This window comes from Emys orbicularis, chromosome 7 (assembly GCF_028017835.1).
Source record: "Emys orbicularis isolate rEmyOrb1 chromosome 7, rEmyOrb1.hap1, whole genome shotgun sequence".
Classification (NCBI taxonomy): domain Eukaryota; kingdom Metazoa; phylum Chordata; order Testudines; family Emydidae; genus Emys; species Emys orbicularis.
Window position 1 is genome coordinate 77,224,086 of NC_088689.1, and position 16,981 is coordinate 77,241,066.

General features: G+C 44.6%; 1 protein-coding gene across 4 annotated transcripts in view; it reads left to right on the plus strand.

Moving 5' to 3' along the window:
* The window catches only part of PDLIM1 (PDZ and LIM domain 1), a 99,837-nt gene extending 86,772 nt beyond the window's left edge, over nucleotides 1–13,065 (plus strand). For all 4 annotated transcript variants that reach the window (XM_065407515.1, XM_065407513.1, XM_065407516.1 and 1 more), the window contains 3 exons: nucleotides 3,910–4,058; nucleotides 7,742–7,859; nucleotides 12,542–13,065. In XM_065407515.1, coding sequence (XP_065263587.1) covers nucleotides 3,910–4,058; nucleotides 7,742–7,859; nucleotides 12,542–12,728 — 454 coding nt within the window. In that variant the 3' untranslated portion in view covers nucleotides 12,729–13,065. The remainder of the gene's footprint in view (nucleotides 1–3,909; nucleotides 4,059–7,741; nucleotides 7,860–12,541) is intronic.
* Nucleotides 13,066–16,981: the final 3,916 nt, after the last annotated feature.

Here is a 16,981-nt window from a genome sequence, read left to right on the forward strand (position 1 = left end):
GAAATGTACCAAATCAATCTGCCACTCTCCTCTGCTGCTTTACACACACACACACACACACACACACACACTGGTAAAACGTACAAGATTTGATTACTTGAAAAATGGTCTTGTACTGACTTGACTTCTTCAGTGGAAGGGTGAGTGGGGTTGCTGTTTAAAGCACCAGACTGGTAACATTTCATTCCCGAATCCCTAATTTGGTAGTGACTGGAAGGCACTGCCAGCTGGTAAGTGTCCTGTGAGCTTTCATTTCACATATCACTGGTGGGTGTATGTGTGTATTGAAGGAACAGGCTATGTAGCCTGAGTTAGTCCAATTTCTGGCAAGAACAGGCTCCTCCTCCCCAGTGTTCACTTCCCAGGCAGGTGACACCTACTAATTTGGAGGCAGGGTGACCTAGTAGAGCATTGGACTGGCATTCAAGAGACCTGGGTTCTATTCCCAACTGTGCCATTGGATTGCTGGGTGATTTTTCATTAAGTCACTTCACCGCCCTGTGCCTCAGTTTCTCCATCTGTAAGGGTAATGATGCTTACCTCCTTTATAAAGTGCTTTGAGATCTACAGAAAGCAATATAAATATATCTGCATTGTATTAACCTGTACTGATGGTAGGCAGTTTAGCGCTGTGATTCCCTGATGCTAACTGGCACTAGCACAGCAGGTCAGGATCTGTATTGAGTTATATGAAATCACAGTCAACAACATTCAGCACAATTGGTTTTCAGATGATGAAATTAAAATCAAAGTGGGCAGAGAAAAGCAAAGCTTAAACCACTTTAAGCATCTTGCAGAACAGCTAAGAAGCCAATTCCTTTCACAGGAGCTGGTTAGGAAATCAGCTGCAGCGCTACATTCTTAGATTATTAGTTAGTTTGTGTCTATTTCAGCTTACAGTGCTATGAACTGGCTACTGTGTATGAATCCCACCCTCCTTTGCTGGACAAAATTAGAACTTCAGAGCTTTGTTTCATAGCTTCTATACTGCTAACAGTCCTTTTAGATCTAGTGTTAAGGACCATATGCTTTTGGAGCAGGAGGATCTGAGTTTTCACCCAACAGTCACTGCAGAGATCCATGTGGCCAAGTTTTGCAATATAACAGCCACGAAATCCCAGATAGCCACCACTTTATAACAATGCAGTGCAGTTAGTGAACTACAAGGAGCAAAGCATTTCAGTGTTACAACTTGTAATTGATATGCTTTACCTCAGGAACAGTAAACATCACTACTTCTCCTTGCTACTCCAGACCCTGATAATGCTGACAAAAGAACCCAAGTGGGGCTCCACCATATTCTATGCAAAATTTCAGTGCCTGTGGCATTAGAATTCCCTATCGCCCAATCTCGAAGACCTTCGTTACCTTTACAAAATGTACTACAGTAAAATAAAAGCGAAATTACACTTGCCAAAATACACTAAGTGAGGCTGTCTCTTTGTGGGTTTTATTACTGTGGTGTTGGTTTCTTGCTAATTTGCAAAACTCAGTAATTCAACAGTGGGTCTCCTGGTCACTACTATGAATTAGCAAGGTTCCTCTGCTCTCCTTTTGGAATGATTAACTCCACTGAAGGATGTCAGAGTTGTCTTCTGCCAATTATCTGTCCCCACAGACTCTTACTTTTAAGCCAGTTCTATCACTTTGTATTAATAACATTAGTATATGTGCCTTCCTCAAGATATGAGCGATTGAACAATTTCATGAAAGATTTTTTTTTTTTTTTTTTTTGGTCTGTCTTCACAGTCTCATTTTCTAAAAAATGGATCACTAAGTGCTAAAAATGTGGAAGGTCTGACATGTACATTATGCACATTGTCACAATACTTATTTGTTTGAAATGTTGTGTGTCTGTTTATAATGCTCCATAAGACAATTTTTAGCATTTTCTTTTCAATGTACATGGATTAAATATCCTTAGTATTGTGATTGAAAGACTAACAGTGGGCGTCAGCCCATTATTTTGAGAGTAGAAAAGGTGATGGGAGAACACCAGGGTATAAGAATGTAATGGGGGGGCATGGATTAATTTAGGATAATCCAGGGAATTTCCTATGTAAAAGACATCGGGACTTGATCCTGTTTCTGCTAAGAGTTTCAGGTCATTGAGATTCATATTCTAGACGCTTGAATGTATGTGTATATTGCTTGAAAGAGTACAATGCTTTCACTCCAGAATATTTTACCATAGATGGGAACATTTTTTGAGATTATTTCATGAAAAAGTGCATTATAACATTTGCCATCCATTTACCTCTGGCACTTGGGGTGTTTATTGTGCAGGCTAACCCCTAGATGACTTGATTACAAAACAGCATGGAAAATATGCAGTTGCTTCATCATCAAAAAGATTTCTCTCTACAAATTCATCTCAATTTCAGGATGCTTGTTTACAAGTGCCTGCACTTACTATATGCGACAATGGTGTTTTTATAGGCTGAACCTAGCAAACCACTTATGTCTCATTGTATATTATTTAACTTTGTAGGCAGACGACACTCATTCTTCAGTGTCCCATTTTTTTAAAGAAGACATTTGCCCCTAATCCAATTTGGGTAATGTTTCCAGCTGCATTCGTTTAGGATGCTTCAACTAGCACAAATGTATCCACAGAGAGATGGCTTATATTCTGAGGTGCTACATTTACACTTCAAAACCAAAACCATTAAACTGAGATTGCTAATCACTCTCACCACAAAAGGCAAAAAAAATGTCTAGGTAGACAATGGAGATCCAGCCCTTAAAGCAGCAGCTTGGGGGCAGGAGGTGGAACAGTATTCCTGACTCTGCCACTGACCTGCTCTGTGAGCTTAGGCAAATTGCTGAAGTGCTCTGTGCCTCAGTTACCCTATCTGTAAAACGGAAATATTGATACCCATTTTTTAAAAAGCACTTTGAGCTTGAAACTGCAGCTGTCACTCTTAGGAGTAAGGTCTGCAGGACCAGGTCTCTCTATGGCCTTGGCTACACTCGCGGTTTCCAGCGCTGCAAGAGCTCTCTCGCAGCGCTGCAAGTACTCCACCTCTCCGAGGGGAATAGCTTGCAGCGCTGCGAGGGAGCGTGCAGCGCTGCAGGCGCTGATTACACTGGCGCTTTACAGCGCTGCACTCGCTGCGCTCAGGGGTGTGAAAAAACACCCCCCCTGAGCGCAGCGAGTGCAGCGCTGTGAATTGCCAGTGTAGCCAAGGCCTATAATGCAAAGGATTTTTTAATTAGAGAATTATTAATAGAAGCTAATCAATATTGATATGCGTAAGTAATATTAGGAATGGAATACAAATTCCCCTATTCAAGTTAAGCACATTTTTAAGTGTTTTGCTGAATTGTAGCATTGGTCCCCCCGCATTCCCAGAGCAGGAACAAGCAGTGAGTCACCCCTCTGCAGTTGAAGTTGAAACTCAGCTTTCATTATATTAAGCCCCACTTGCTCCCTATTGCCTGCACTAAACACACTCTGTCTCCAGCTCTAGTTGTGCTAAGAACCAAGCCAGATCGCTCTTCTTAAACAACAGGAGCTGGGCCTGCTCCAAGAGCAGCACAATTCATTCTTTATGGCACAATGGGCCTTTTTAAATTTCAGCAGAACTGTTATTTCCTGGAAAGTACCTTTTTAAATTTCTTACATTGAATTGCAAAGTATACTTGAGAAGTGTGGGTGTGAGAGAGAGAGAGAGTGAAACAGTGGAAATCCTCTAAAAATAGTGTTTTCCACTGGGAAGCCATGGTGTTCATCTCACTAGGATTGCACTTTACTTGTGCAAACATAGTCTCTATCGCTATTGTTGTATGCTATATGTTTGCATATGGGGGTGTTTGTTCTCAGATTATAGTATTTACAGATTGTGGCAGTGGATTGTTTTAATTATAGGTCATTTATCAAGCATTTTTTTTTAATATTCTCCCCAGTTTGGAGCAACATAACCAGCCCTCCAATAACCTTGTCATAGACAAGGAGTCTGAGGTTTACAAGATGCTCCAGGAGACTGAAGACCCAAAGGAACCACCCAGGCAATCTGCTTCATTCCTGGTGCTACAAGAAATTTTAGAATCTGAAGGTAAGCAGTTACTGTGTTCTCCATGTGACTGTCAGATTCCCTTTGCTATGATCTGATCTATAGTCTACATTTGGTTTAAAAGCAAACCCTCTTCCCCACCTACTGATTGTTCAAAGTGGTCTTTGTAGATGATTTCCACAGAAACCTACAGACAGACACTTTTCCACTAACTTCCATGTGCAGGGATACTCTTTCCATACAGTTGTTATCCATATGTACCCATGGGTTTGAACTCTTACGGCATGAGCATTTTAAAAACAAACCCTAAAACATGAAAAAGGAATCCTTTAACAAAAGTTTTAGAAACTCCCCCAAATTTTCTAAATATCAGGCTTCACTTTTCACTGGGTAAAGAATTTTTAGATTCAAGATTGTATGGGACAATGTGTGTGAGGGTGTGAGCACTAAAGCTAGCAGTTTCCATCCTCTCAACAAGGAAAGGGGAAAAATCAGCTGCAGCTGTAATCCAGGAAATTACTGGATCTGGTAAGGACGAGTAGCTGAAGGTGCCACTCTTTTTGGCACCACTGGGTCAACATCTGGACTTTGCAATGCACAACTACAATCTCCTTATCAACGGGATCTGTGTTGTACTTAGTTGAGCCCCAGATCTTAAGTTTGTTTGTTTTTAACTCCTTTCTTTAACAAACAGGTCTAGATAGGGAAAGAGATGTGTTTGATGAATGGCCAATTAAAGCCTTTCTTTGGCTGAGTTCACAGCACTGGGGAGGTGTATGTTCAAGTCCATCTGTAATAACATGGTAGTCTGGTATGAGTCTGGAAGTGAAACAGATCTGTCAAATTCCATTGTCTAAGCTGAGTGATTTGCAAAGAGCAAACAAATGGCCTTAAAGCGAGAAGAAAATTAGATTCTTAAAATTCTTTTAGTTTAATCCAAGATAAAGTCATATATTTTTAAGTGTCCCTGTTTATGTTGCATGTTTGTAACTTACAACTACTGATGGGAGTTCTGCATATATGTGAGAAACTCTCATTTCATTTGTCAATCACCGAGAAAGTCAACCCTGTTCTCAATAGCACTGAAGAAAATAAGAGGCAAAGGAGCCTCTTATTCTACTTTGCAAGGATTTGCAGCATTGCTGGAAACCTCTATCACTGAAATGTGCCTGCCTGATAAAGAGCCAAAATGGGCTGTTGCTTGGTTTCATTTTGAGCTGATAATTCTTGATACTGAGCAGGACCTGTAAAGTTATGCATCCCTGAAATAATGTTTGTTGCTTAACTTGCTTCCCCTTCAACACAGCTCAGAAAGGCTCTGGCATTCCAGTCCAGATGCTTGGTGATGCTGCTAAAGTTTACAGTGATAAACAGGCACAGGCAGCAAATGCTCAAAGACTCTGAGCCAGATCCCCAGCTGGTGGAAGTCAGCAGAGACACCGCTGTCTTCAGTCATCTGACTGCTTTACACCAGCTGAGGATCTGGGCCAGTGTCTTTTGGTCTTTATTTATCTTGGAACTCAGAATAACAACCAATGAAATAACAGTCCCTCTGGGGTGAGCCTCAAATCGCTTTTCAGCCTTAGAACTCTTATTGGGGGGTCACATTTCATGTAAAATAAGGTAGGAAGCGTTTTTTTTTTAAATAACTAAAAAGATGTTTTAGAGTTGGCTACCATGAGCAAGCTGCTGTGCCTCTTCCCTGCACAGTCCATCATATTGGATTGTCTGGATGGAGCAACAGTAGTTACACATGTCACTGAGGGACATCATCATGGGCTGCAGTGACTCTGAAGTGGTGCTGGATCCTTCCTGGTCCATTCAAAGGCGACTCAGGATTAAGGAGCTTTGCAGATGCGTAACTACATCAATACACCTATGGTGGGCAAAACACAAACATAGACGAGTTGGACTGGGGCCAAGTGGGACTTGCACCTCTGCGGTTTAGCCTGCACTAGTGCAAACCCTGCTTTGCCTTGGTACAGTGGTCAACCGCAGGGGTCACCCCTGGGTACCTGCAGTGATGTAGGTACAACGGCACAGATGTCCTTGTAATAGGCAGGGCTGTCTTAGCAGGCTGGCTGAGAGCCAGCTTTGACATGTCGAGCCATTGGCCCAATAGGCAAATGGTGCAACAGCATCCGCAGAGCGTGTGGCTGGCTGTGCTCTAGCCTTTCTCTGTACTCTGCTGTGATAATAGGAGCTGAAGCTGGCAGCTGCATCATAGCTATGGCCCTCCAAATTCATGGCCATGAAAAACGCGTCACAGACCGTGAAATCTGGTCTTGTGTGTGCTTTTACCCTATGCCAGGGGTCGGCAACCTTTCAGAAGTGACATGCCAAGTCTTCATTTAGTCACTCTAATTTAAGGTTTCACATGCCAGTAATACATTTTAACGTTTTTAGAAGGTCTCTTTCTATAAGTCTATAATATATAACTAAACTATTGTTGTATGTAAAGTAAATAAGGTTTTTAAAATGTTTAAGAAGCTTCATTTAAAATTAAATTAAAATGCAGAGCCCCCCGGACCGGTGGCCAGGACCCGGGCAGTGTGAGTGCCACTGAAAATCAGCTCGTGTGCCGCATTTGGCACGCGTGCCATAGGTTGCCTATGTATGTGCCCTATACCATACAGATTTCACAGGGGAGACCAGAGTTTCTCAAATTGTGGGTCCTGCCCAAAAGGGAGTTGCAGGGGGGTCACAAGGTTATTTTAAGGGGGTCACGGTATTGCCACACTTACTTCTGTGCTGCCTTCAGAGAGAGGTAACAGGAGAGCAACGGCTGCTGGCTGGGCACCCAGCTCTGAAGCCAGCGCCCCACCATCAGCAGTGCAGAAGTAAGGGTGGCAATACCATACCATGCCACTCTTACTTCTGCACTGCTGCTGGCTGTGGCTTTGCCTTCACAGCTGGGCTCCTGGCCAGCAATCGCCGCTCTCCAGCTGCCCAGCTCTGAAGGCAGCACCGTCATCAGCAGCAGCACAGAAGTAAGGGTAGCAGTACTGCAACTCCCCATCTACAATAACCTTGCGACCCCCTCCCCACAACTCCTTTTTTGGGGTCAGGACCCCTACAATTACAACACTGTGAAATTTCAAATTTAAATAGCTGAAATCATGAAATTTACAATTTTAAAAAATCCTATGACCGTGAAATTGACCAAAATGGACTATGAATTTGGTAGGGCCCTAATCATAGCGCAAGCTTTCTCCTTTGTTCTTTCATCAGTGCCATGTAGGCTGGGCTGCAGCAACTTGTGTTTATTACATTGCCGGCCATTGTGGCTGCTTCTATGGGGTTTTATCCCCTTTCTTTGGCAAACACTGGAAGCAGCTCACTCTTGGGTTTGAGTCACATACTCTTGAGAGACCCAAGGGTGTTGCCCCCACGCCCTGTCCCGTCCTGCCTGAGATGGAATAAAGTCCCTCTGTCCTATCCTGATCTATAATGTATGTACCACTGTCTGTAAATTGAGAGGATCTGCAGCCCTTCTTAACTGCCACATTATTTTAAAAGCTCTTTCATCATCCACTTTCTTTACTGTAAGGCTAGTAATATTGGAATAACACCAGACCCTAGGAGTTCCCTGGATTAATTCCTGCTTCAAGTCCAACAGCTGTATTGAACTAGAGCATCTCTAGCAAAGCATCCAGTCTGGATTTAAAGATTCCTCTTTCAGTTTGTGCAACCCATAATCCGAAGTGCTCTGTTCCTATCCCCAGGGGATCCCAATAAACCTTCTGGATTTAGAAGTGTGAAACCACCAATGACAAAAGTTGCCTCATCGATCGGAAATGCCCAGAAGCTGCCCATTTGTGATAAGTGTGGATCCGGCATTGTGTAAGTATTGACCCGTCCCAATTGCTTATAGGCTATGTCTACCCTACATACCGCTGGTAGCAGCGTGTAGGGTATGTGTATCTACTACAAGCTGCAGTGAAAATTCTGCTACATCTGTGTTGTGGTATGTGCTACACGTGGCAGTGAAAGGCTCTGGTAGGGGGGAGAGTAGTCAAAAGCTTTAGCATTCCATACTAACGGAGCCTTTCACTGTGGCAAGGAAAGGCTCTGGCAGGGCTAGTCTTTCCCTGCGGCAGGAGAAGGCTCCAGCAGAAGAGAATTGGCAGAGTCTTTCCCCGCTGTCTCCCTACGGTCTTCCCAGTGGCAGGGAAGGGCTCTAAAATAGCAGCATAGATAGGGAAGTATAGTTTGGGGGAATAGAGCCATGCAGGGTATGTACTCGCATATATACCCACTCCCTTTAGGTGCGTCTTTACTTGCCTGAGCCATGCCTCACCAGCTACACTGTGGTTTATACCCATGTTAGGGGGCTGTGCTGGTATGTACGCTACACGCTGCCAAAAGAAGCATGCCGTGTAGATGTGCCCATAGAGTGGAGCTTGACGTACTATATTGTGTGTATACGGCCTGCTGTCTAGGACTCCTGTTCTGTGAGAGCTGCGGGCACTTCGCTCCTCTGGAAGTTGGCCCGTGGTGCTTGTACCTTCAGAAGGTTTCACAAATGCTGCCAGTGAACCCTGCAAAGGTCTGCTAGGGTGGCCAGGTGTCCAGTTTTCAACTGGAAAATCCGGTCGAAAAGGGGACCTGACAGTGTCCAGTCAGATCTACTGACCGGACACCCAAAGTCCAGTTATTGGGGGGAGGCACCAGGTCATCATCTGTGCCAGCCCCATCTCAGCCGGGGCCGCCAGCTGGGCCTCGGGGAAGAGGCAGGGTGGAGGAGGTTCCAGCACTCCTGCTGGAGTGTCTGGTTTTTAAATATTACGAAGGTGGCAACCCTACTCCTGAGGCAGGGGCTACGTTTTCCTGGACACACCGAGCCAGGCCTGTATTTCTCAGTGTAGGTGGTGGGTTTATTTTAGACTGACGGAGAACAAATCAAGTCACTAAGACACACGCAGACACGGTGACTCCCTGTCATGGGTGGCGAGTTCTATGGGCCCGTGATGCCTGGGCACCAGGAATATTCTTAGTGCCCAGGCACCACGGGCCCGGCTCCAGCACTGGTCTCTCCCTCTGACTCACCTTCTGCCCCCAGGTGCCCCCACATTTAAAACAGTCCGAGGCCCCCACTCACCACCAGCAGTGCAGCGGAGCTGAGCGGCTTCCTGCCTGCTTGCTTCACGTGGCTGCTGGCCCCTCCCTGCAGCCCCTGGGTGGGGTGGGTCTGTGTCCTGTCCCAAGTGCCCCTGCAGCCAATAGGAAGCTGCGGGGGCAGTGCCTGGGGGTAGCAGCACATGGAGGCCCCCCCCGGCCCACCCTGCCTAGGAGCCCCAGGAAAGCGCTGCACCCCCTCCCATCCCCAAACTCCCAGACCCTGCACACCCCCCTTCCCACACATCCCCTCCGGCCCCCAAACTCCATCCCAGAGCCTGCACCCCTCAGCCCCTCCTACACCCACACCCCTTGCCTCAGCCCAGAGCCTACACCCAAACTCCATTCCAGAGCCTGCACCCCAGGCCCCCTCCCCCACCCAAACTCCCTCCCAGAGCCCAACCTATCAGGAGTAGCTATTATATCACCAAGGTTAATTCAGAGATGAAAGTTATCCTAAAGAAAAATGAATGTGGAAGTGGTTCTTAGTAAATATCTGTTTTTAAAAAGAAAATAAGTTGAATATATTCTAGATCCATTTCTCAGTTGTAGTCAATTTTTAAAAAACTTCTGAGAATTTTCAGAAATTTGTCCATACCCAAACATGTTTTTTACTGATTTATAAAATTTAAAAGAAAATTTTGGATATGAATTCTACCGTGTCTTTTTAAAAAAATGTTCTTAACTATTAACTTAAAAAAAAAAAAAAAAGAGCAAGGTTAACTGCACCCCAATCCCCTGCACCTCAATCCCCTGCCCCAGCCCAGGGCCTGCACCCCAGACCTCCTCCCCCCACCCAAACTCCCTCCCAGAGCCTTGGGCAGGTGGGGATGGGAGTTTGGAGATCTGGACTCTCTTCCCAGCTCTGCTGTGTGACCTTGGACAAGTGTCACATCACTTCCTGTGCCTCTGTTTCCCCTCCCAAACATTGTCAGTCTTGTTTATTTAAATCATAAGCTCTGTGAGGCAGAGACTCTCTGTCATTATGAGTATGTACAGCACCTAGCACAATGGGGCCATGATCTCAGCCGGGGCCTCTAGGAGCTACTGCAATGCAAATAATACATAATACAGGGGGTGTGGCAGAGCCAGGAATGGGAGCCAGATTTCTTGACTCGCCAGTCCAGTACCTTAAGGCCATGTCTACACTAGCACTTATGTCAGCAAAACTTTTGTTGCTCAGGGGTGTATAAAAAAACACCCTGAGCGACATAAATTTTGCCGGCATAAGTGCTTGAGTGCACAGCACCTCGCTCTGACATAGCTACTGCTGCTCATTGAGCTGGTTTTGTTATGTCGACGGGAGAGCCCTCTCCCATTGGCATAGCGCAGCTACCCAAGCGATCTTACAGCTGTATCGATACAGCTGTGCCGCTGTAAGCTTATAAGTGTAGACATGGCCTAACTATGAGATCTTCTGTCCTCCTTTTATCTTTTAGCATTGGTTTCTTTATAACTGCTGTCTCTGCAGAATTCCGCCTTTCTAAGCCTGGGAGTTCAAGCGGGATCTTTAAATAGATCTCAGATTGGAGGATTACGTTTAAAACCTTCCCTCTGCAGACCATACATACAAAGCCTCCATTAGACTTTCCCATTCTCCTGCATACATCCTCCGTGCCAGAATCACACAAGCCTGGCATAGCCTGAACGCTGACCAACCCTAGAACATCAATGAGTTCTTTTACCAGGGATATGTGTCATGTAAAATAGGAATCCGCATTAAAATATGAAACCCTGCAGTTACTCTAACAATTGGGTAGGTCTGGAAAGCTCTGTACTATAAACAGTGTAACTAATGAATTCAAGAGAGTGCTGCTAGAGCAAAATTATACTCCTAGGGAATTGTTTGGGAGCTGCCTCAGGTAGCTAACAAGCTGCTGTGTAGTTTCCTTATTTTGGTTTGGCTAGTTGCAAATAGCATTTGCATTGTGTTTCCCTGAGGGGGCAGGCCCACATACAATGGAACAGTTAGACACCCTAACTACAGCGTAGGAGTTAGTGACTATTTGCTGCATCGGAAAATTCAGCCAGAGTCCAGGCACCTTTTGCCTCTCCCACAAACATCTGTTTTTTTTAAGTTGCAAGTCAGAGGGCTGCCCTTTGGTTCTGCAGCCCTTTGCCCAAACTGGTTGTGCTGGAGTTATATTTTGGCTAATTTTACTTGGTTTTGAGCCATTCGAACCCACTGTTCATGGTACACCCTCAGTATTGCACATACCTGTTTACCAGCTCCTCTCTAAGACTAAGGCCTGTCTACACTACAAAGTTAGGTTGATGTAAGTCACCTTGCGCCAACCTATTTCTGTATGTGACTACACTCAAATTTATCTCCGGCTGACATAAGCGCCCTGTTAGGCCAATGCAGTAAAGCCACCACCTTGAACGGCCTTGAGCCATAGTCAACCAATTGAGGTCGATGCAGTGCAAGTGTGACTTGTGTCAATCCTAACAGTCTTCCAGCAGCTGTCCCACAATGCCCCATTCCCTGTGACCATGACTGCTCTGTTCACAATTGTAAACTCCACTGCCCCAGGGTCATAGAGACCAGAAGCTGCTCCCCACTTTAACCCCCACCCCACATTTTTTTTAAATGCCTTTTCCTGGTTGCCCAGCACACCCAGAAGCACAGCCAACCATGCCAGCTCCACTCACTGGGCGTGCTCCTGTCTGGAGTAGACGGGAGGTATTGGATCTCCTGGGCCTGTGGGGAGAAGAGACTGTGCAAGCACAGTTACAGTGTAGCCATAGAAACATGGATGTCTCTGGACAGATTGCCCGGGGGATGCAGGCAAAGGGGTCTGACAGGGATCAGTTACAATGCCGAGTGAAAGCAAAGGAACTTCGCCAGGGATATCACCAGAGAACGTGACCAGGGACTTTCCCTGGAACTTCCTTGTGCTTGTGCTTGGAAAAGTGGGAAGGCCAGTTCTAAAAATGCTTTCAGGGAAAAGGGTTCTTGCTTGTGCATCGCGCTAGCCAGTCACGGGGCCAGATCCTCATCAGGTGTAAATTGATGTAGCACCACATGGAGCAGTGGGGTTACACCAACTGAAGATCTTGCCCATAGTCTCTCTAACCCTGCATGGCCCTGGCCTGCACTGTGTGTGAGGGGGAGAGAGTTTTTAATCTTTCTTGGGCATCAGTCTGTGTCCAGGTTTCAGAGTAGCAGCCGTGTTAGTCTGCGTCCAGCGAGGATATCCACATTCTGCCTCCCTAGAGCCATGCTCCCCATAGATATTCTCACTGGCACGTTGCTGCTGCAGAACAGCTGCTTCCTTCCCACTCGAGGGGATGGCTGTGCTGTCTGGAGCAGTCCCAGGGGTGGGCAAGCATGGGGAATTTCAGCCACGGAGTCCTTGGGGGATTTCAGGAGCCCCAGAGCTGAGCCATTATGTTGTTTCCCACAGGGGGGCATTTGTGAAACTGCGTGACAAGCAGCGCCATCCAGAGTGCTACGTGTGCAGTGACTGCGGGACAAACCTCAAGCAGAAAGGACACTTCTTTGTGGAAGATTGCATCTATTGCGAGACGCATGCCCGGGAGCGAGTGACCCCACCCGAAGGCTATGAGGTGGTCACCGTCTTTCCAAAGTGAATGACATCATCAGCTCTGTATTATTTTTCCTACACTACTGTTTTCCAAAAAGCAGCCCCCCCTTGAACCCGCCTTGCAATAAGCAATGCTCGGCATGGCTTTTCTTTTGCTGCCACAGTAACCCTCCATCTGTTAGCCTTAGGTGCCACTAATTGTTCAACACTTGCATTTTTAAAAATCTGCTCTGATAAATCAGTTTGGATCCCTTTTTTGTACTGTCCAATCTTTCTCCCTTCACTGTCGATTGCAGATGAAAATCAGAAGCCGAAGCACAGAAGCTGTGTGTCTCAGTTGTTTTTCCTTCTGCTCGTGTTCAATAAACGTGATGAATCTACAAGGCAAACCGTTGTCTGCATTTCTTCCAGTTCGGTGTATGTTGGCCTCCTTCCGCCCCCACCCCCAAAAAACACTTCGCATTCTGAACAGGGTTGGCAGAATTCCATTTGTATCTTTTGGTAATTTAGATGTTTATTGTTAAGAATTTTTTTACATTTTTATTAAGGCTGTCAATTGCTGTTAACTCACACGATTAACTCAAAAAAAATTAATCGTGATCGCAGTTTTAATCTCACTGTTAAACAACAGAATACCAATTGAAATGTATTAAATAATTTTGGATATTTTCTACATTTTCAAATATATTGATTTCGATTACTACACAGAATACAAAGTGTACAGTGCTCACTTTATAGCATTATTTTTATTACAAATATATGCACTGTAAAAATGATAAACAAAAGAAATGGTATTTTTCAATTCACCTCAGACAAGTACTGTAGTACAATCTCTTTATCATGAAAGTGCAACTTACAAATGTAGATTTTTGTTGTTGTTACATAACTGCACTCAAAAACAAAACAATGTAAAACTTTAGAGCTGACAAGTCCACTCAGTCCTACTTCTTGTTCAGCCAATCGCTACGAAAAACAAGTTTGTTTACATTTACGGGAGATAATGCTGCCCGCTTCTTATTTACAATGTCACCTGAAAGTGAGAACAGGCATTTGAATGGCACTTTTGTAGCCAGCATTGCAAGATATTTACATACCAGATATGCTAAACATTCGTATGCCCCTTCAATGCTTTAGCTACCATTCCAGAAGAAATGCTTCCATGCTGATGATACTCGTTAAAAAAAATAATGCGTTAAATAATTTCTGACTGAACTCCTTGGGGGAGAATTGTATGTCGTCTTCTCTGTTTTACCTGCATTCTGTCATGTTTCATGTTATAGCAGTCTCAGATGATGACCCAGCACATGTCGCTAATCTTAAGAACACTTTCACTGCAGATTTGACAAAACGCAAAGAAGGTACCAATGTGAGATTTCTAAAGATAGCTACAGTACTTATCCCAAGATTTAAGAATCTGAAGTGCCTTCCAAAATCTGAGAGGGACGGGGTGTGGAGATGCTTAAAAGAGCAACACTCCGATGCGGAAGCTACAGAACCCGAACCACCAAAAAAGAAAATCAACCTTCTGCTGGTGGCATTTGACTCAGATGATGAAAATGAACATGCGTCGGGCCCCACTGCTTTGGATCATTATCGAGCAGAACTCGTCATCAGCATGGACACGTCCTCTGGAATGGTGGTTGAAGCATGAAGGGACATGAATCTTTAGCACATCTGGCACATAAATATATTGCGATGCCGGCTACAACAGTGCCATGCAAACACCTGTTTTCACTTTCAGGTGACATTGTAAACAAGAAGTGGGCGATTGGCTGAATAAGAAGTATCAAATCATAGAATCATAGAATATCAGGGTTGGAAGGGACCTCAGGAGGTCATCTAGTCCAACCCCCTGCTCAAAGCAGGACCAATACCCAACTAAATCATCCCAGCCAGGGCTTTGTCAAGCCTGACCTTAAAAACCTCTAAGGAAGGAGATTCCACCACCTCCCTAGGTAACCCATTCCAGTGCTTCACCACCCTCCTAGTGAAAAAGTTTTTCTTAATATCCAACCTAAACCTCCCCCATTGCAACTTGAGACCATTACTCCTTGTTCTGTCATCTGCTACCATTGAGAACAGTCTAGATCCATCCTCTTTGGAACCGCCTTTCAGGTAGTTGAAAGCAGCTATAAAATCCCCCCCCCCCCTCATTCTTCTCTTCTGCAGACTAAACAATCCCAGTTCCCTCAGCCTCTCCTCATAAGTCATGTGCTCCAGCCCCCTAATCATTTTTGTTGCCCTCCGCTGGACTCTTTCCAATTTTTCCAATACATCCTTCTTGTAGTGTGGGGCCCAAAACTGGACACAGTACTCCAGCTGAGGCCTCACCACTGTCGAATAGAGGGGAATGATCACATCCCTCAATCTGCTGGCAATGCCCCTTCTTATACAGCTCAAAATGCCATTAGCCTTCTTGGCAACAAGGGCACGCTGTCGACTCATATCCAGCTTCTCATCCACTGTAACCCCTAGGTCCTTCTCTGCAGAACTGCTGCCTAGCCATTCGGTCCCTAGTCTGTAGCAGTGCATGGGATTCTTCCATCCTAAGTGCAGGACTCTGCACTTGTCCTTGCTGAACCTCATCAGATTTCTTTTGGCCCAATCCTCTAATTTGTCTAGGTCCCTCTGTATCCTATCCCTACCCTTCTAAAGTTTTATGTTGTTTTTTGTTTTTGAATGCAGTTTTTTTTTTACATAATTCTACATTTGTAAGTTCAACTTTCATGATAAAGAGATTGCACTGCAGTACTTGTCTTAAGTGAATTGAAAAATATTATTTCTTGTTTTCTTACAGTGTAAATGTTTGTAATAAATAAAGTGAGCACTGTATACTTTGTATTCTGTCTTATAATTGAAATCAATATATTTGAAAATGTAGAAAACATACAAAAATATTCAAATAAATGGTATTCTATTATTTAACAGCACAATCAATCACAATTATTTTTTTAATTGCTTGACAGCCCTAATTTTTATTGATTGAAATTTTCACAGTTGCATGAAATTATGGGATGGGTTCAACAATAAGTATTTAGGGACAGTAGACATTGAAATTCAAAACATTAAATCTTTGTAACTGTTCAAAAAAACAAATTGTCAACATCACGTCAAAACATACCAAGTAAATATCCTTCAACCACACTCTACAAAGTTTCCAGCTGCACTTTTTTTACTTTGCCTAGCTGTGAATTTCTGTTATTATCAATGGAAATATTTTTGAGTGGGTTTTTGGGTGTATAGACGCTTACCGACATCTACCGGTAAAAATTGACTGTTCCAAACCTATGAGCAGGTGAGAGGAAGCATTTGTCCTGAGGCTCCCTTGTGATATCATGATGTGCATGGAGTAAGGAACGGGGCGTAGCTGCACCAGCCCAGAGGCATTACAGGCACGGACGTCTAGGTTGGATATTAGGAAAAACTATTTCATTAGAAGGGTGGTGAAGCACTGGAATGGGTTATCTAGGGAGGTTGTGGAATCTCTATCTTTAGAGGTTTTTAAGGCCTGGCTTGACAAAGCCCTGGCTGGAATGATTTAGTTGTGGTTGGTTCTGCTTTGAGCAGGGGGTTGGACTAGATGACCTCCTGAGGTCTCTTCCAACCCTAATCTCCTATGATTCTATGTCTAGCAAAGTTTTCAGTTTAAGCTCCCAGTGTCATCTTTTGAAAGTGTTATGTAGGTTTCCTTTGAGGATGAGGATTGAGAGGTCAGATACAATGATGGCTTTGTGAAAAGTATTCACCCACAAGTGATAGTGGTGGTTCTTTTGAGTGCTTGCTCATGTCCATTCCATGCTAGGTGTGTGAGTGCCCATGTGCACTGTTGCCAAAGACTTTTTGCCTTAGTGGTATCCGTAGGGCTGGCTCTGGAGTGCCGCGCTCATGCACCAGTATATGAAGCAGCGCTGGCTCTGTGCCCTCTCAGTTCCTTCTTATCACCCATGATGGTCACTGGAATGCCTCTCTCGCTCTTGCTCAGCAAGTGTGATAGTGGTCTCTTCAAACTGCTTCTGTATCTGAGGCCTGATCTACACTACAAACTTAGGTCAACATAAACTGCGTTAAGTCAATCTGATGATGTGTCTACACTATAGAGTCCCTTCCGCTGACCTAAGTGGTCTGTAAAGTCGACTTCTGTACTCCACCTCCATGAGAGGAGTAGCACTTGATTCGACATCTACGGGTTGACATGGACATAGGGTAGACACTGTGTTGTGTAATTCGAATGAATTGGCCTCTGGGAGGTGTCCCACAGTGCTCCATGTGACTGCTCTGGAGAGCACTTTCAACTCCACT